General features: G+C 36.0%; 2 protein-coding genes across 4 annotated transcripts; one reads left to right on the top strand and one right to left on the bottom strand.

The window, feature by feature from the left end:
- Positions 9,280–15,252, top strand: LOC18790133 (GPI mannosyltransferase 3). Of its 3 annotated transcripts, XR_002269767.1 has the most exons (11): positions 9,280–9,482; positions 9,639–9,905; positions 10,026–10,143; positions 10,834–10,938; positions 11,101–11,387; positions 12,108–12,389; positions 12,485–12,686; positions 12,890–13,041; positions 13,137–13,299; positions 13,421–13,655; positions 15,158–15,252. XR_002269767.1 is itself a non-coding variant. In XM_020555206.1 (10 exons), exons 2-10 carry the CDS (start codon positions 9,661–9,663, stop codon positions 13,502–13,504), a joined length of 1,638 nt encoding a protein of 545 aa, XP_020410795.1. In that variant the 5' UTR covers positions 9,280–9,482; positions 9,639–9,660; the 3' UTR covers positions 13,505–13,912. The 3 variants fall into 3 exon arrangements, 2 of the variants coding, with proteins under 2 accessions (XP_020410795.1, XP_007222240.1); XM_020555206.1 differs by lacking the exon at positions 15,158–15,252 and having other exon boundaries at positions 13,421–13,912; XM_007222178.2 differs by lacking the exon at positions 15,158–15,252 and having other exon boundaries at positions 9,642–9,905; positions 13,421–13,912.
- Positions 15,201–18,429, bottom strand: LOC18788749 (VAN3-binding protein). Its single transcript, XM_020555207.1, has 8 exons — positions 18,168–18,429; positions 18,025–18,078; positions 17,695–17,763; positions 17,255–17,612; positions 16,831–16,998; positions 16,657–16,706; positions 16,484–16,532; positions 15,201–15,521 (listed from the first exon to the last, which is right to left on the bottom strand). Exons 1-8 carry the CDS (start codon positions 18,345–18,347, stop codon positions 15,301–15,303), a joined length of 1,149 nt encoding a protein of 382 aa, XP_020410796.1. The 5' UTR covers positions 18,348–18,429; the 3' UTR covers positions 15,201–15,300.

The following is a 21,396-nucleotide window of genomic DNA, read 5'->3' on the forward strand; positions in this document are numbered from 1 at the left end:
TTCCATAAGGTGCATGCGTAATCGCTATCCTTTTCGGGAAGTTACTATTCCTCCAACATATGTAACTATTCCTCAACTAGAAACGTTAGTGAGGGACAGATGAATACGATGTTCCTGGTGACCAGTACAACAGATGAGAGTAGCTCTTGTCCAGGTTTTCTAGAATAAATCACTATGCTGAATCTAACCCATTTGGATTGGTTGTTGGGAATGCATATGGACTGTCCATCTTAAAGCTATCATGCACCTTCCCACACATGATCCAAACTCAAATTTTGATCTAAACCTTTGAATTAAAAATTCAAATTAATCCGAGTCATCAAAGGTTTCTATAAATACCTCCCCCATTCTTCTTCTTCCTCATACCAAAATATCTAGGAGAAACTATTCATCTATTTCTCTCCGTCTCCTTCACCATTGTCATTATTCTAGAAAACCTTCACCAGAGTTACTATTCATCTGATGTACTTTTCACCCAGATCATCGTATTCAACTATTCCTCACTAAGGTATTCTAGTTGAGGAATAGTCAAATATGTTGATGAATAGTAACTTCCCGAAAAGGATAGCGAATAACGCATGCTACCTTATGGAAGTGAATACTAAATTTGGATGAATAGTACTTGTGAATAGTAACTTATGGCATCAAAGATGAATACTATCTTCCGAGTGTGAATAGTGAACTTTTGATGAATAGTGATATGGATGAATAGTAACTCCGATGGAGGTTGGCCAAAATAGTGACTATGGTGAAGGAGAGGAAGAGTTTCTCCTGAATCTTTTGGTGTGAGGAAGAAAAAGAATGGGGGAGGTATTTATAGAAATCTCTGACAACTCTAATTAATTTGAATATTTAATTCAAAGGTTTAGATCAAAATTTGAGTTTGGATCATGTGTGGGAAGGTGCATGATAGCTTTAAGATGGACAGTCCATATGCATTCCCAACAACCAATCCAAATGCCTAGATCAAGTCAAAAGTCTTTGATTTGGTCAACAGTCAAGATCTGATCTAGAATCAAATTTGTAACGACCCTGTCCTAAATAAATTATTGATTATTAATTTAATTAGATAAAAGACCATTTTGCCCATAGAATATTTTATTGGGTTTTAAAGTTGAATTTTTGACAGGGAATGATTTTGGGAATTTCAACTATATCGTTGCGTAGAGCACGGCGACATGAGTCCGTAGACATGTAGTGGGCTCGAATCGGAGTTGTAACGAAAAAGATACGATCAAAATACCCTCAGTGGCATAATCGTAAATTTGGCGAAAAGGGGTTTGATAAAAATATGATTTTCTCTCTCTCTCTCTCTCTCTCTCTCTCTCTCTCTCTCTCTCTCCTCGGCTTACTCTCTCTCTTTCTCTTCGATTCTCTCAGTTTCGGCCACGGTAAGGGCCGGCACCGGTTTTGTTCGCTTCGTCTCGACGCCACGGTCACAACCCACCCCTTTTTCGGGTCGGAGAGATCGAGATTTGCCGGTGATATCGACTAGTTTCTCCGGTTGTTCACGGCGTCACTACGGCTAATTCCGGCCGCCATCTCCGACAACCAAGGTATGATTTCTCACCTATTCTTCACGCTTTAGTTGCCTGTTGTGTAGGAATTGGACGAAAATTGTGTTTAGAAACTCAATTTAGAATTTAGGTTTTGGCCGAATTTCAAAGTGAAATTCCGGCCACTTCCGTTGGTTTTTCGAGGTATGTGCGAACAAAAGTGACTCCAATTGATGTCATGAACTTAGGGTAGGAAACTTGGCCCTTGATTTTGAGATTTTCTGGCGAGAGGTATCGCTTTGGACACTCACACGCTTCCGGCGCGTGTGGCGGCGCGTGTGTAAGGTGGTTGAGCTACATCCTATCCTAAAATGATCTCCTAGTTGTCACGAGTACGTAGGTGTGCTCGGATTCTAATTTGCCTATTGTGCGTTATCCGAGTTCGATAGGTTTGAACCGTTGAATGGTCTGTAATTTATAATATGTTAATCTAGACATTCTTAGGATCGTGTAGGATTCGACGGATCGAAAAACGAAGTCCCTGATACTCCGAAAATGCCAACCCTAGGGCTAGGTTTATAGTAACCGTTCAATCGTGCGATCATGAGCGATCCGACCGTCCGATTTGGACCAAACTTGCAAGACGTGTGTCCTAGGGCTTGTAGAACCCATATGAACTTTCGGATCAAAATTTAGGGGTCGGGGGTCCTGTGGGCCTGTTTGACCAAGTTTAGGTAGTTTGACCCTTGGTTGACCGTAAGTCTTCCGAGATAGTTTCACCTTTCTAGAGGGATTAAAATGACCCTATTGACGAGTCTTAACCGCTAGTTGAGTTATGTTGATTATGAGGGATTAGTATGTTCGTTTACCGTTTTAAACTAGGGGAAATCAGAAATAAATATTATTAATTATTGTGGAAAATTATATGTGATGGTTAGGTCATAGGTGGCGTAGGATTTTTCGGCGTGTTGACAGACCCCATACGTGACGTTGGATTTTTCGGCGTATGAGAGATTATCTGATGGTTAGGTCACACGCGGCGTAGGATTTTCTGGCGTGTTGACAGACCCCATATGTGGCGTTGGATTTTCCGGCGTATGGGGAGATTATGTGATTATTAGGTCTCACATGTGGCGTGGGATTCTTCTGGGGTGTGAGACAGGTCCCATACGTGGCATTGGATTTTTTGGCGTATGGGGAGATTATGTGATTATTAGGGAGATGAATAAATGATGTGATTCAAGGGCTGTAATGGTTTGTATGTTATTGTAACCAGGATTTTTGTTGGAAAGAACTACGTGTGGCTCGATCCCTCAATAAAGGTATGTAGGCAGCCTAGGGTAATGCCTAGGTGCAGCCGCAAACTAAAGTTAGTTTGATTTTTGGTTGAGTTTGGTATCGACCTTGTTGGTGGTTTTAAGGCTCAATCGAAAATAAGGCTTGAGTGATTGAATATTTATTATACTGTTGGAACAGTGAATGTTGTTAATTTATGGATGTGGTCAAGCTAGGTTTGAAACCCGTTTTAGATTGTCGTATGATTTAGGCAGGGGCCTTAAACTACTTGCATTTATGTTAGGAGGTTAAACCTTGCATGATTGAAATTTGGGGAAGTTAATTTATGTTATTTGCAGCGGGCATTCATAAATAAGTTGAGTGTGTTATCTGCATTGTTTAATGCATTATTTTGATTTAAGAACATGGCTGGGAGTGCGGGTTCCACTTATGTGAAGGCCGGAGGCCGATTATGTGAATAGTATGAAATTATTTTGAGCATGTTGCCTGTTGGAGATATTAAATGTGTTTTTATGCAAGTTGAAATTTTTGGGATTGTTCAAATTACAAGGGAGACTCTACCAAAATTTTGGTAGAAAGTCTTGGTCTTTAGTAAGTGGGCCCGACATCCGGGTGATGTCGAATTTTCCACAGGATTCGTCTCGGGTTTCGGAGAATTCGGGGCGGGTCATGTCAAGATTAATGGTTTAGATTGAATGAGCTCACATAATAGTACTATAGACCCTAGTTAACCTCTGAATAGTAGTATGAGTTAAAGTCTTCCAAGTCTTCCAACCAATCAGGTGATGCCATTTGGCAGATGATGTGTTCCAACCAATCATATACTGCTATGTGGAAATTCCAATTTAATTTCTTATTTTCAAATTCTAAAATTCACTAAAAATACTTCCGAGTTTCTAAAAAATCTCAAAAAAAAAACAAAAACAAAATGTACTCGTGGCAATGTCTACTATTTTTCAATGACATCAAAATACCAAAATTCCAACTTCAAATTTCCGGCAATTAAATTCTTCGTTGAATATACCAATATTTAATTCATGAAAATCCAAATGACCAAAAATTGAACCGTGCAATTTTTATAGTGTGCATAACAAATATTTTTGAAATTTTTCGAGGGCTCACATGCATTTTGGTCCAATCTTACAGTATTCCCCAACCACTTCCACAACCACCCAAGCAACCAATCGTGTAGCTTTTCTTCTGCTTTCAAGTCCTCCAATCTTGAATAAAAAGTTGTGTGAATTTTTAGTCTTAGGGTATGTTTGGTACACCGTATTAGACTTTGGATAGGAGTAAATAGTCCATATCAGTTGTTTGGTGTCAACTTGTATTATTTAATTGCCTAACTATGTTAAACAAATTGAGCTTTTAATACTCTCCTTACCTGACTAACTAATACAACATACACACCCCAATTTAGATAATACACGCTTCATTAAAGGCTAGGGAAAAAAACACACTTTCTACGTGAAAAATCATACACTCTTTATCTTCTTCTCCCTAGTGTTCTTCTCTGCTATTTTTCCATAACTTATATTTGTCATTCTTCTCCAATGTCTCACACTCTCTCTCTCTCTCTCATATACTCTCTCCAATATGCTTCTTCTCTCTTCATCTTCTCTTTCTTTATATATTTCCTCTTTTATGTTGTCTAATTATCTCTTCTTACTATTTCTTTTATATTTATTCAATACATTTTATTAAGTTTTTTGTGGAAATTAGGTTATGAGTTTTTCTTCAAATTTTTTATTAGGCGAAGTGTTTTTCTTCAAATAGGGTTTTGTTTATCTTTTTTTTGTAGTTTTTCTATAAAGTTGTAGACTTCTACTTGGTATATGTGCTTTGATGCAGTTTAGTTCATGAATAACTTTCCATTTTGCTCTTATCACCTTAGTATGTAATCGCTTTGAATTATACATTATTTGGTATTGTTTTTATTATCATATTTGAGGATGTTGAAATTTTTATGAGATATGAGGAGTTCTCTAGTATGTTAATTATGTTTTCAGTTTGGAAATGATCCATAAACAAAATAAGTAATATTATGGATAAGTAGTAAGTACTCTTTGGAACAGATTAATTCTATCTTACAGAAATTAGTGAGTATAGTCTGATGTACCAAACAAGCCCTTAATCTCTACCTTTTGTTTTTGGGAATTTGGGTTCATGTGGAGAGGTTTTGGGCAATGCATAGAATTAGGGTTGGAGTTTGATAATAGAGAGAGAGAGAGAGAGAGGGGATGGGGGTTGGCGGCTATGGAGGGAGGGGAGCAAAATGTTGGGTTAAGAGGGGAGAAGATGGATGCGGGGGTGGTTGGGTGATGGCTTTAGGGTAGGAAGCGGGAGGGTCGGGAGGGGAAGGGGTGGGAGAAGGTAGTTGTGGGTAGGGAGGCGCTGCTAGGTGGCTATGGGGAGGGGTTGTAGTAATAGACCAAACTGCCCCTGAATGTAAACAAAAATTAGAATAATTTGAGAGAAATTGGAGATTGTCTTTAGTAATAAAAGAGGTAAAGTATGGACCTTAGTGGTAAAAAAGATAAGGTATAAACTTTAATGGTAAAAGTAGTAGACTACATCACCAAAAATGACTTTGTCGATTTAAATACTAATTAATAATAGGGAGCTTGTTATAAAACTAGAGGGAGAAAATATAGAGAGAAGTGATATGCTAAAGACAAAGTTTCACCATGTTTATTAAGGGTGGGCATTCAAACTGGCGAACCGGAAATCCAAACCGAACCGCACCGAACCAAACCGAAAAAAAACCGAGTTGACCAAAAAGTCAAAAACCGGTCAAAAACCGAACCGGACTGGTTTGGACCGGTTCCAGATCCGGTTTCATGTCTTCAAAAATCGAACCGGGCCGAACCGAACCGGTGAAACTAACAATATATATAATTTCAATATATATTTATATTTAATGCTATATTTTTAATTTCACTAAAAAAAATTTAATATTTATCCAAGTTCAATGTCAAAATATCTCTCTTTTCTCACTTTAATATTTATTTTTTATATGAAATTGAATAATTTGTTAATTTTCAAGTAAAAAAATAATATTTCAGTTGAGAATTGTATTCAAAAATAATTTTTATAATCCGGTTCAAAACCGAACAGAATCGGAACCGGACCGAAACCGGTTCAAACCGAACCGGACAGTTTTTGAAATTTTTTTATTAAAACCGAACCGAACCAAACCGGATGAATAATATCGGATCGGTTCTAATTTGAGGCAAAAACCGGTCCAAACCGAACCGTGCCCACCCCTAATGTTTATTCCCTCTTAAATCTTTGGTAGAACCACCTATTTATAGGCTTACAAGATAGGAGATTGAATACCATCATTTACAATATACCTATAGGTTACAAGCATTAATTACAAATACTTAGTGCATATGTTACATAAAATCCAACGGTGGAATATTAAGAGGTATGGTGGTCATCCACCAACTCATGCATTTACAACACTCCCCCTTGGATGTCCACCATACAATGACATAGTTCCCTCATTAAAAACCTTGCTTGGAAAACCCAGTGGGACAAAACCAAAGCGAAGGGAAAAAGAGTGAAACTTTCTTCTGAATCATTGATATGGTGTTGGATGAGCTTATATTGCCTCGTTAAAACCTTGCTAGAAAAAACCCAGTGGGACAAAAACCTAGTCGAAGGGAAAAAGAGTACAACGCGCATATGCCTTGAATGTAGTAGAATTGGGATGCTCCCCCTGATTGATATCTCCCCCTGATTAATATCTCTCCTTCTCTGATTTGAGCAATACAAGCAACATTGTCTTCATACATGATCATCTATCACACTATTCAACCTGCTTTTCACTTTTCAAATGATTGAAATCTTTAGGAGTATCAACAACTAATTTAATAGTTAGAATATGTTACAACAATATCAAATTTGAATTCAAAATACTCAAACTCTTAGTGTTAACTCTTAATTAAGAATATTGTGGTACTTTATATCCTTCAAGAGGTTGCTTCATCTGATATATCTCAAATATTTCATGAGCTTTAAAGATTTTCATGTACCATATAGTCTTAATAAATATGCATTTAACACATGCTATAAGTTTCGCGTTAAAGTAACAACTGCACTTATAGAAATATGGATGCATTTACGATGAGATGAGATACTAAAACCACATGTCTCTCCCAGGAAACCTTGTGTCATATTAGTGATCTTATTTCACTTCACAAACACCAATTCATAACCTTCATACTTAACATTTGTAATTTGGTGTTTGAGTTATAGGTTCAATATCCAACCCTTCTTATTTAGTGATAAATGGAATTGCCTATTTCCATTTTTGGCCAATCACTTAACTTGTTGACATTCATGAAACGTGATTTAATATAATCATAGCCCTTTGATGATTGTAGTAGCTACTAATAAACCAAATGTATCATCGATTTGTGATCCCACAATTCTCATGTGCATGCGCATGCATAATTTATAAGCATCTCATTACTTTGGGGTACCAATGCCTCTTCAGGGGCTTATGTTGTCACTTATGGGACAAACATCTCTTTTACAATGAATTATTTAGAATATGTGGATCATAACCTCCTATAGAGCGTTATTTTTTATATGGCTTGAATTTTTCAAATAATCTCCATTTCTGAGGAGTTAAGTCTTTAGAACCTATATTTCTGACATGCTTCAGGCATGCATTATATATATAGTCACCATGTTAATGGATTGTGATACGAGAATATCAATCCATATTAGCATATGTATAACTTATATATGCATTATCTTGATGAGACAAAAGCGGATTGATTCAACACTATTTCACGACGTTCTTTAGGAATTGTCATTTCTCCCCCTAACGGCGGGAAAATTGTCTCAAAATGTAGGAAAATAAACTCACAGTCGTTATCAAATATGTGACCATTTTAGTAGGCACATTCAGTAAAACTGGTGAAGTGATCCATAATTAAATGTTGTATAGGCTCACAAATATCCCCTTGAATTATGACTCAAAGTCAATTTTTGACTGAGATGATCTTATGACAGCTTTTATTTGCGAGCGTTCTTTGTAATGATATTGTTGGACAAGACAATAATTTGAGTCTTTAAACGATGTCCTTACAAATTTATAAAAATCTTATGCATCATTGTGGGACATGAATTGCCAAGATAGTCATGTCACAACATAAAAGTTATTCGGTCAATGAACTTCTAGTTCATGACATCATAATCTTCAACTATAATAGTTGTGTAATATTGGGGCCTCAAGAACTTTTGGTTCATAACATCATAAACTTCCTACCCACAAAAGAAAGTAGGAAGTTTCTCCAATAGACGCCTCTGGCTATCAATATTGGGGCGGTAATACAAAACATTACCATTGTAAAATGAAATTAATTAATAACCTAACATAAATAAAATAAAATATAATAAAATAAGTAAAGTGGTATAAACAAGGAATAAAATAAATCAATTAAAGATTATGAAATTCCAAGATAATCTAATATTAATGTGGATTCAATATGTAGATAAAACTACAAGTTTAAGAATTGGATTTCCAACCAATTCAGGTTCATATAGGCACAAATAAGTAATGAACTTCAAGTTCATATATAGTATTAAGATCCATGAAAAACTATGAACTTCAGGTTCATATCAATATATATTCGAAACTTCAGGTACGAATACGTAGATCTAAATAAATTGAATTAATAGTTGTGCTTTGAACTTCATACTCAAATCGATGTATATGCACTCGAAACTTCTGGTTCAAGTTCTTGACATATGTAGGCCTCATGGAATTCTGATTTTGATTAATACAAAATCGAGGAGTTTTATGTCCTTATGTGCTCTTTAAATTCGCGGAACTTCACGCCCTCAATTATTTGGAATCAAAGAACTTCAGGTTCTGATTCAATCAAAAGGACTCTATATCCTAATCTAGTTATATGATGAGGATCACGGAACTTCGGGCCCCTGATCTTTTGTATAATTCAAACTCATCATAATAATTAAGATCATACTTAAAATTAAATAAACAAACAAATAAAAACAAAAACATGGCATTATATTCATGTGTAATAAGAATAAGAATTTTTTTCTTAAACAAGCATGATGAAGTCTGATGGTGAGTACAAAGAAACTCTATACCATGTGATGACTCTAGCTCATATAAGAAGAAAGAAAATTCAGAGAAAGAAAACATACCAAGAGCAATGTCGTGCTGATAACGTATTATAAAACTAGAAGGAGAAAATGTAGAGAGAAGTGATATGCTAAAGACAAAGTTTCACCATGTTTATTCCCTCTTAAATCTTTGGTAGAACCACCTATTTATAGGCTTACAAGATAGGAGATTGAATACCATCATTTACAATATACCTATAGGTTACAAGCATTAATTACAAATACTTAGTGCATAGGTTACATAAAATTCAACGGTGGAATATTAAAAGGTATGGTGGTCATCCACCAACTCATGCATTTACAACAGAGCTTTAGTTTTAAAACGACCAATAGAAAATTAAAACCCTTCCAGTTTAATCGTTCTCGTCTGCGCACACTTCTCGTCCCGATATAGAATACAAGCCACTGCCACAGCCACCGCCGCCGCCACCTTGCGAAGAAGATCAGTATCGCTGTCATGCCTTGGCAAAGCAACACTCACTGAGTAAGTACCGCCAATACCAACCACTGCCTCAGACGCCAGTAAGTCTCTCTGATTCCTCTTCCATTGCTTCTGCTTGCATCCATTTTCAGATTTCATTCAGTTCAGAACACCATTTCTATCTCCATCTATTTGTGTTCAAATTCTGTGTGGTCATAGAAGATCTTATAATAATTTGAGCTTTTCCGTATCCAAAGAAGATCTTGCAATTGGGCGGCAATGAGGCAAAGGCAGAGTGTTGCTGTTTCATCAGCAGCAGATACAGACAGAACCGAAAACCCAATTCCTTCAAAATCAGACCCACAACAAAAGAAAGCGCAAAGCTTTGATTTTCTAGGCTCATCGAAGAAAGTCTTTGCACTCTGCTTTGCTTTTCGAATAGCGAATGCTCTGTTGGTTCAAACCTATTTCAACCCAGATGAACACTGGCAAGCCCTTGAAGTAGCACACCGCATCACTTTCGGGTAACCACTAATTTCACAATTTCTCTTTAGAAGGCAAAGAGTAGAGAAAAATCTTGATTTAAAGGTAAATCAAACTAGTTTTGAATTGGGTTTTTGCTTTCATGGTTTTCTAAATGGCAGGTTTGGCCATTTGACTTGGGAGTGGGAAAAGGGGATCCGTAGCTATTTGCATCCTTTGCTCTTTGCTTTGCTTTACAAACTGCTTGCAGTGTTGGGTCTTGATACCCCATGGTTCATGGTAATGGCTTTATATACTCCATGTTTCCCCTGCTAACTGTATGTTTGGCTGACTAGTGGAGATAAAGCTCATACTTGTTAGTAGTTAATAAATGATCATTGCATAGATGCATTACTTGAAAATTTTACTCATGGGTCCTAAGGATTTTAAACAATGTTGAAACCAGCATTTCTGGACATTTAGGAGCTTGAATAGAAATTCCGAACTAGTTCATTACGAGTTATAAAATAATTTTACTTCTTTAAAGCATGAAAACTTAAGCTCCTTAATTATTCTTTTGTAGTATTTATTCAATATTAAGCTATCTTGTGACCGTAGTCTGCCAGTAATAAAATGAGGTATATTGGTGTCTAATGCATGTAAGTATTGCTAAGGTTGTTTTGAACCATGGGTGAACATAGGTATAGTAGAGTCTAGGGTATTTAGTTATAACCATCAAAATAATCTTACTTTGATTTTGAGCTTTACATTATTGTCGTAGTTGCTTATAGAAGTTTCTGTGAGCTATTATCTAATGTTGTAATCAAGTGATTCAAAAGACTGAAAAGCTTTTTCATTTGCATTGGTATTTCTTCTAGAAAGATTTCCCTTGATTTCCATCCGAAAATGACATCTAACTTCTACTGCATGAAGTAATTGTATTTCTCCTCGTGGTTTTTGAACTTTTTATGGTTTTCTTGTTCTATGTAGGTCAGGGCTCCACGGCTGTTTCAGTCCTTTTTTTCTGCAATTGGTGATTTATACTTGTACAAACTCTCTGTCATCCTCTTTGGGCATTGCGTTGCAAAGTGGGCTGTATCCTTTTGTACGAGGGGTTTTTCACTCATTTAATGATAATATTTTATGTCCAACTCTGTGTTTACATTGAATAATCACATTCAATTACTATTACTCACAGACGCACTATGGTAAACATCTTTTTGTTTGTGGTAGAGTATGTACTTAACTCAATTGCAGCTCTTTTCACAATTGACAAATTGGTTTATGTTTTACTGCCTGACTCGTACGTTATCAAATAGTTTGGAGACTGTTCTTACCCTTGTGAGCCTGTACTACTGGCCCTGTTTGAGGCCTTCTTCCAGCAAACTTCCCTTGGAATCAAGGAAGTGGGGTTTGATTATTGCCGCATTAGCTTGTGCTATTCGACCAACAAGTGCTATCATATGGCTGTATGTTGGACTTCTGGAGCTATTTGTGACACGTGATAGACTGAGATTCATTTTTCTGGAGGTTGCTCCTATGGGGTAGGTATTTAGCCAATCTCCTGAATACCTTCTTTACATCAAGTGCTTAAAATTGTAAGGAACTTTATCATGAATTGTTCGCGCTTCTAAATTATATCGTAAGTGATATCATGGTGGTTTTTGTCCTGTTTGTTTTACCTTTTATTTCTGTGTAGTGGACTAGTGATTTAAAATTAAACTTGAACAGTGGGTTTTTTAAATTAAGCTTTAATGATAATGTGGAGTTATAGTTCATGAGTGGCAACATTAGAATTAGAGATACATGCAAAAAGAAAAAAAAGAAAAAAACAGAAAACTCGGTGCCACACTAACAGGTTTTTATATGAAGGAGAGGCAGCTGAAAGGTTATTGGTGATTAATGAAATGTGATATGCATATGATAATGGTGATAAAAACAGTATTGATGATGTTTGCTACCCTGAAACGTCTGGCACATAAATGCAATTCTGGGCTTCTATATTATTTCCACATGAGTTTTAACCTGAATATTAAAAATTTGCAAAATGGTCATGCTTTATTTTTGTTTGGTAGTTGCCATGTTTTCAGTTAAGCAACATCTAAAAGAATAGCGTAGCCCCACTGCAGAGTGAAAAAAGATCATAATCAATTGTGTACGCCCCTACATAATCTGCTCAAGCATTCATGTCAATAAGTGTGTATCTTTGCATGGTGGAATTTTTATTATTATTGTTGTATTTACTTTTTGACCTATTGTTTCAGGGTCCTGGTGCTCGGGCTTACTTTTTTATTGGATCGTTTGATGTACGGCTCATGGGTTTTAGTACCTCTTAATTTTCTAAAGTTCAATTTCCTTTCTGCTGGTGGAGATTATTATGGGACTCACAAGTGGCACTGGTACTTCACTCAGGGATTTACAGTCATGATATTCTCCTTCTTACCATTTTCTGTAGCTGGCATCATGCAGTCCAAACATTGGAAGCTTTCTGGCCTTATTGCATGGGTTTTAGGACTTTACAGTGTGCTAGGCCACAAAGAATTCAGGTACCCTTTCTCTTAGTTTATTATACAATTGAACATGGTTCTTTGACCTTTCATTCTATTTACAACTAATGCTCCTCTATTTTGGCTTTGAGTAGGTTTGTTCTGCCTGTGCTTCCTATAGCTTTGATATTCTCTGGACATTCATTAGCTGCATTAAGAACAACGATTTCTGCAAATGGTAGAGGGAAAGAATCATCAAATATCCATAGAACATGCCCTGCAAAAATGCAGGTGGCCATCTTTTTCTTGCTCGCTACCAATATTCCAATGGCCCTGTATATGAGTTTGGTTCATCAGGTACATCAGTTTGCTTTTTTCCTGGGTAGCTTTTGATTGTTCGTTTCCATTTACTCAACTTTAAATGCTAGACTTTACTTTTGTCTATAATGTTTTCATCTAAGCTTTTATTTTTTACTTTTGTTTAAGGTTTTATTTATCACTTTCCTTGTTTCTCTTCCTTTCTTTTCCTTGTCAATAATACTTTTCAACATGTTAGACAGAGAGGAACTGAGGATGTTACATACTATCTGTCCAAAGAAGTGCTTGATGGAAAAGTGACAAATATACTTTTCCTAATGCCTTGCCACGCCACACCTTACTACGCGACGGTGCACCACAACCTTCCAATGAGATTCCTAGACTGCTCACCAAGGTTTGAACCTTAGCAACTTGGATGGAATGATTTTCTTTCCTTGCTGTTTTTCATGCAATTGGTACTTCATACATTGTTGGAAATTTTTTCAACAGAGAAGAGAAAGGAATCCCAGATGAATCGGACCATTTCATGATAGATCCAGTTGGTTTTGCATCAGAGTTTGCAAAAAATTGGTCTTTACCCAGTCACATTGTATTATTTGATTCGGAAGAAAAACTGTTGAAGGATTTTCTAATCTCACATTCTTTCAAAGAGGTACATGCTATTGGCTCATATTACTGTTAAGTTTGGCATCTCAGCCAAAGAAGCAGAAGTTGGATCTTAAATTTCTTCCTGAGCTATTACTGAAACTTATCTATCTGGCATATGACTACAGATAAAAAGGTTTTTCCATGCTCACTTCAAAGTGGACCGTGATCTTCAAGCGTCAGTTGTTGTGTATGGTTTCACGGGCAAGTGATTATTGTTTATGCAACAAACATTACTCCAGTGCGATGAAACTGGAAAGAATTTATTGACTTTAGGTCTTGACGAATTGAGTGAATCGCCAGAGCTTGGGGTTATTGTGGATGTGCGCATCTCAGCAGATTCCAACTTCAGATCATCAATTAGTATGTAACAATTTTTTCCATTCATTAACCCCAGAATTTATTAATTATTTTATTTATATTCTTTTCTTTCCTTTTTTGTGTGTGTATTGCGTTAAACTTGGTATGTCAACTTGGATACAGCCTAGATGTTTCATATTGTGATATCCATCGTGCTAGCCAAAGAGGCAACATGGACACAGGCTGTGCCAGTGAAAACCGATATCAATTTTGACTGACATAGCTATATTGCTTTCTATCTATACATATTCTTTGAATCACACTTCCTTCCCTTTGTTTTGGCCCAAATAGGTAGAGTGTAGATGATTATAATCATATATGCTAACACTTGAATCAAATTTTAACAGAAGGAAAAAGTAAAAGAGTTGGGTATGAAATTTTCTCCTAGGTATAGGTAATTGTTTGATACATTTAGTTGCTGCTGGCCAATTCATTTTCCATAACAGTGGAGAAGGGCCTAAAATGTTGAAATACAGTGTCCCCAGAATGTGTACCGTGAGTAAGCCGAAGTAGTGTAAGAAACAAAAAACATTGCTAAGATCAAAATTACAAGTTGAGCATTTTTCTTTTTTTCCTTTAGATTTTTGCATAGATGTTTTTGTAGGTGCTCCTTCCTTTTCACTTCCATTTCTGAATAATCATTTGCTTAGGATTCTTTTTTTCCTTTAGATTTTTGCATAGATGTTTTTGTAGGTACTCCTTCCTTTTCACTTCCATTTCTGAATAATCATTTGCTTAGGAATTCTATAAAGAATTCTATAAAGTTAAAAGTGCAGCCTTTTACAGATCAAGAACTATATATTTTTCATCTGAAAAAAAACATCGAGGATAGCAATTATGATATAATGACAGAATCGTTACAGATAAAAGACACTGGATATTCAGAACTCCAGCATGTTGAGCTTAAAAAGCTGCAACATTTCCCAAGTGACAAGAACTCATCCATAAAGTCTCCTTGATCATCACAACTCAAAATGATGCCCTCAAAATTTAGTAATCATGAGTAGGCACTGCTTTGTCAACACAAAAGAAGGTTACAGGATATCAAAGATGGCTCACTCAACAGCTAGATTTTCAATCTTCAGTGTTGTCAGCCTTTTATACTGATAAAGTCATCAAGTCATAAACAGGGCTCAGTATGACTTGGCTCATCACTCATCATTCCTACTTCTTGTAAAATATGTAAACTGCATGTGCTTTGAACTTGCTTAGTTATGCGAGTAATGTTAGGACCGCATTGTAGATCGCATCTCTAATAAAGATTGGGCTGCCGGAGATACGATCTAAAAATGCAGTGCAAATAGTTAAATTGTGACCAAATCTTTCATTTTAGACTCAAAAACTACTTGTATGGCAGTATGCTCACCTTTACGACACCTTTTTCATTTTACACTGTTCTCCTTAGAATGTTCTCTCTCTTGAAATAATTTTGTTCTTTAGAAAAATAGTAAGAATAACATAATTCCAACCCATCTTTTTATCTCTTTGTTTTTGGGACGATGTAGGTATTCTCTGGGGATGTATCAGCTTGTTGTTTAGCAGAAATGATGAAGCAGGAATTGTCAATTGATTTATAATTACACAAGTAGAGGACAAATATGCACATGGGTGCAATGCAACACATTGATTATAGCAATAGCTGGCAAGACTACTTTTTGTAGAATTGAAGATGATATTTCGTAAATGAAGTAGAAACCATGAGCATATGGTTAATGGTTGTGGCCCATGTCTTGTAACGTTGATAGTCGTCTTCCATGTCTAGCTTGAATGTACCCCTACTCGTTGTTAACACGATAAGATAACCCGTGCCATTCTCATCTGCTGCCTCTGAATCTTTATACAGCTCCGCATACATGTCCAGTATGATACCTAAGACAACACACACTGATTAGTTGTCCCTTTTCACCGCGTTTGGTGGCTTAGATTGAATTGGACTATGTCATTTAAATTGGACAAGTGTCATGACCGCTGTTTGGTGAACTTATAATTGTTGATATTTGACTTAATAAATTGGATAACGGTCCGTCCAATTGAGGGGTCCATCCAATATTTTGTGTTTGACAAATCCCGTCTAGAGGTGTGAGACTCAATTCCGTTTCAGTCTAAAGATGAGCCACCAAATGAGACCTAGACTATAATCCTAATGAAAACATTTACTAGTTATTGTGGAAAAATAATGTAGGATTCAATTTTTCTCCAACATTTTTCCTTAAAACTCTCACATGAGATGAGATTCATTACACTACATGAGATGACTCATTACATTGGGACCCATGTGACAAAGTTAAGATAAAATATTGGGGGAAAATTTAGCTTTGTAGCATTTGTATGTGCTAGACTTTGTGCAAGTATTAATAGGGAGCTGATTTCCCCACTCCTATTTTCTCCACTTATACTCTCTTTTGCTTTTTAATAAATTTTGTTCTTTCTCTTTCCTATTTTATCATTACCCTACATTAATTTCTTTTTTACTTCACTTTTATATTATTTCTTTTTCTTTGTAATTAATTTTCTAACTTACACTCCATTTTCAATATTAAAGGGGAAAAAAAACTGAATTTCTTACTCGATTAAAGGAAAAAAAAATTAGTGCAAGTTGGAAAATTAAGTATAAAGAAAAAGAACTAATATAAAAGTGAAGTAAAAAGAAATTAATGTAGGGTAATGGTAGAATAGGAAAGAGAAGGAACAAAATTGATTAAATAGTAAAAGAGAGTGTAAGTGGAGGAAAGGGGAGTGGGGAAATCATATCCCTATTAATAAATCTAAATGAGAGAGAGAGAGAGAGAGAGAGAGAGAGAGAGAGAGAGGAGAGGAGAGGAGGGACTTACTTTCCTTTTTGCTTTTCAACAGACTGAGCTTCCTCATTTTAAGAACAACCTATAATGTTGAATTATGAATTGAAGGTTAAGCTAAGGCTTTCTTAACCCCACAAGTAATACTTTTTTACCATACAGGCTTTATAACAAAATAGCAGTGGACAAGTTTAGCATGTAACGCAGACCTTGGCTTCACTGTTCAGGATGACAGACACTGATCTAACCACGTACTTCCCTGCAAACACACAATTTTGAAACTCATTAGCATACAGATGGATAGTAAACAGAGTATAGATTTAGGACTAGGAAACCATAAGCCAGGAAATAAATCAATGAAGATCTAAGATTGGAGTTCAAACCATCTGGTGTTTCAATGCTGAGCTGGGCACCTATTGCAAGCATTGATCTATACTTCTCAAAGTCGAAGTCAACCTCCGGGTTGTCCTCGATGGGCATCACTGGTGCAGCCCCATTTAGTCTGTTCTTGCATCCTGATCTTTCTTTTAATGTAGCTGCTCCCTTCAATGCTACATGTTTCACACAAAACCACAAATCGAAGAAAGAAAGTAAGAGTTAAAGGCCTTCAACATCCCTAAGAATATTTTACAGTCCGTGCGCATGAGTGACTAACCGTAGCATTCTTAAATACCATATTACAAATGCCTAATAATATTCTACAGTCCAGCGCACAATAAATAACCCTGCTCTTTTCAGAGACAACCCCAAGTGTCGCTCATTTTTGCATGAAACAATGGTAGAGAAGCAGGATAGTAGGATATTTACATGTCGTAGCTGCAGCTGTTAGAGTTAAGATGTCACTTGCACTTGTACTAGTCATGGCTGAACCTATCACACTGCTGAGCTGCTCCTTCTTTGCCCCCATTGCTCCTGCAACTTTCGCACACTGCGCCGCCACTAGCGCGGCTGCAGAAGCCACTGCGGCCTCCTTGGCAGTGCTTGAGCCATTGTTGTCTGAGCCTTCAGCTGCAATGGCTGCAAGAGCAGCTGCAACACCTGCCATAGATATTGCTGCATGGACTTCAGCTCTTTGCAACCTGTGTTCCTCTTTTCGCCTTTCCTTAATATCTTTTAGCCATTTCTTGATTGACATATTCTTGAATGGGACTATCTTCCAAGACATCTGCATAGAGTAATATAAATTCTTGTTCTTGAGAACTATGGAAAATGAAGTGTGGTAAAAAGTATGAGCCAATTTGACTTACCCATTTCTTCCGGAAAAAACTGTTGTAGTTCAACTCTGGATGCATGGCTTGTTGCATCCATATAAATGACTGAAGGAAAGGAAAAAAAAAAATTAAAAATTACAGGATGTTATCAATGAAATTGGTTTTAAGATGTTGAATTAGATGTACTTGTATACTATATGTATGAGTCATTCTCCTCATCCGGATGTCTACACGTTATTACCGTGCAGATGTCATTGTAAACAGGGAGAAAAGCAGGGAGGGATAGTAGAAAATACATGACGTCCGAACGATAATAACGTCCGGACGTTAGGAGAATTTCAATATTATATATATATATATGTTCACCTTCACATCATTGGATTTCCAAGGTGGTGGAGGCTTGAGATCTGCATCATCCATCTGTGCAAAGTTGGAAAGCTTATGAAATTTCGTATGGTCTGATAAATAATGGGATTGATTTAATCGTAGAAGAAATTAATTCGACCTACCATGTAAGGAGCCTCCTTGTGACTCTCAAACTTCACAATCGGATCGTCTAGTAGAACCACAGATTGGTCTTGTTGCTCTGGTTGGAAAGCTTGAACTGCAAAGTTGCACCATGCAAGGGAAAGAAAATCCATTGTCTCAGGATGTGCCTCAGAAGGACTTGGACTGAAATGTGAATCCATGCAACTGGTTCCTAAGGTACTTTGGAGATGAGTTTAAGTTAAGACAATGAGATTGGACTACTTAAACTCAAATATGTATAGAAATCTGAAGTTTACAAGTGTACTTAAATAAACATGCATAAATCACCATCATATATAGCCATGTTATGATGTGAGTTCTCAAGCATTTTTGGGAATTAAATAATTAAAGGGCAATGCCTAGTAATTAAATTAGGTACATCTTGTTTCCCTGTCCTCTCCATGCACCGTCCCAAAAGCTTCCACCAAAAAAAATTTGGACAGATGAGATATTACAGTTGGAAAGGGCTTTTATATTTATATATATATATATATATATATATATATAATAGTAGGTGGGACCAAATTGATGTCATAAGTTTTTATTTTAAAAAATAAAAATAAAATAAAATAAAATAAAATAAATAAAAACAGATTTTGATTAGGGCCACTCAAACATCCAATGAGAGAGAGCACATGCAAACCACTATAGAAGCATTGAGGCTAAACTTATAAAGAGAATCAAATAGGGCCTTGGTACTTTAAATGAACACCATAAGTTGAGGCTAAGCATGGGGGAATTTAAGATGAGGAAATGACAGGGTTAAGCTTTTGCTAGAGCTGGCTAGGGCCACCACATCAAAGCCTCTGTAAATATAACAGCCTAGAAAAGGAAGACATAGGCATAATAACAAAGCAAGCATGCACTTGGTGACTTGGGCCAGCATTGGGATAAAGCAAGCAGACATACATGATTGATGTGAACATTGATAAAGGAGAAGTAAATAAACATGTATCATTGGATTTAATCATTATTTCATTAGAATAAGGCTAATGCTTGATTAACTAATTGTTAAGACGCTTAATAAAGATTAGCTTTTCTGAATTAAAGAAAGGGTTATGAAAGTTAGCTGAGTAACTTTCATGGTTATGGGGTCACCTTACTTGATTTTTGTTCATCTGCATTCATGGACTTCTGAAGATTTGGTTAAAGGTGTGCTCATTAGGCTCATGTGACAACCAAACACTTAATCATGCTTAGATGCTTATTGGAGTTTCTTTAATGGTGGATTATACCTCCGAAATATGAGTCCAGGGGCAATGCATGATTTCTTGATTAGTTTAATTTAATGGCAGATCTACATGGGGAAGAAAGTTTTATGATTAGCCGATAGCAGTTCGATATATTGTGTTTCCATGGAGGCAGGCTACTAGAAATCAAGAAAAATTGTAAAGCATTTATAAAAACATCAGAAGGGTAGCAAAACATGAAACATCACAAGATTACTATTTCTTTATCACTACGGCTTCCTTTATTTTCATAAATACTAGCCTCTCTGCACGCGCTTCCGTGCTTGCGAGAGGTTTTTTAAAAAAAATAAGTAAATTTATTTTAGGATTAAAAAAGATAATGGGTAGTTGTGTTCTATAAAAATAGGATCAATTATCTGCTTTTTCTTTTTCTTTTAATTTTTTTAAATATGAAAAAGTGTGAATTTACCATATTATCCTCATTTAATTAATAATTTGAATTCTTAATGTTTGCATTAACCAAGGGCATTTTCTGGTATTTTGAATGTTTCACCATTCTCTGGCTTTTGCTTTATATATATAGATAAACTAAAGTTTGAATATGTTTCGAGAAAATCGTTGTTGGCGTTTTCTAACTCTAACCACTAAACACAAATCCTTTTGCAGGTTCACCTATGGAAATCTTGCTACGACTTCTCCTTCCTATAAATAATAAGGTTCGGTGGACTTCTCTCGATGTCCCAGGCAGCGAACCACCCACGTTGCTGCAATCCGAAACAATTCATCGGATCATTCAATCGGTAGGAGCAATGGACGGTGTGTACAAAGGCAGGGGCGGCCTTGGGGTGGTGCAAGTGGCGCCACCGCACAGGGCCCCCGATTCTTAAGGGTCCTCAAAAAAAAAATATTTATATTATATATATATTAATATTATATGAATCGTATATATAGTATAGCGTCTGGATATTTGCACAACAACGTGTTCAGGGGAGTTGGATGGAGTGCATCTCTCTTTGGCAAAAGGGCCCGAGTTCGATGCTCCTTGATGTCGTTCTACTGGCTAGCCTTTTGTGATATTATTTTTGCATTCAAACTTTACATAATTATAAAAATTTTGTTATTTGATAGCCCTTTGAAAGCTTAACTTAACCACACCAATCACTTCTGCTTTAAACTCCCCATCTTTCCATATCTGCGTTACATTACCAGTCCACTTAGAAAAGTTTCGCACTGTTAACCAATACAATTAGAAAAGACTTGCTGCACAATCCATAAATCTCACCTGAATTGTTGGCATTTCTGAGAAAACAGGAAGATAAAAAATTATTAATAAAACACCACGAAAAAAGCTTCATGGCTTCTTCTTTCTCTTAAACTCTGATTTTCTGGTAAGTAATCATCATTGTTCATCAATTTCTCTTTGGTTCTTTTTTCAATCATTTGACAATTTTTGTTATTCTTTCAATTTCAGGAATTTGAACATCAAAAAGAGAAAACCCTAATTCCTGAATTCATAGACCACTCAAAATCGAATAGTCATATTCAAATCTTAATTCAAATTCAGGTATGTATCTAAATTTCAATCTATTCTATATATTACATGACTTATTTTATTAAATTATTATCATGTTGATGATTGGTTGTATGAGAATATAGTTTGTAGAAATATTTATCTATTTCTTGTTGGGGTTTTCTTTCAAGTTATAGGGTTTTGGAATTTGTCTTTGTAATCTAAACATGCCACCTACTAGAAAATACGTTTCTGGATATACAAAACGGCTTAGAAAAAGAAAAATCGAGGAATTGACTCAATCTCAAAGAGGAGCTCTTGATAGATTCATTGTTAGAGAATCACATGCTACAATTGATGAAAATATTTAAATTGTTATGAATTTGATTTCTGATTGTCATTGCATATTTATTGATGGTGAATTTTAATTATAAAAAAAAATTATTTATGACATTAAGTTATGGGAAATTTTTATAGTATTTTCGTATTAGATTATGCGAGACCCCAATT

The sequence above is a fragment of the Prunus persica genome, chromosome G1 (genome assembly GCF_000346465.2).
Source record: "Prunus persica cultivar Lovell chromosome G1, Prunus_persica_NCBIv2, whole genome shotgun sequence".
Lineage (NCBI taxonomy): Eukaryota > Viridiplantae > Streptophyta > Magnoliopsida > Rosales > Rosaceae > Prunus > Prunus persica.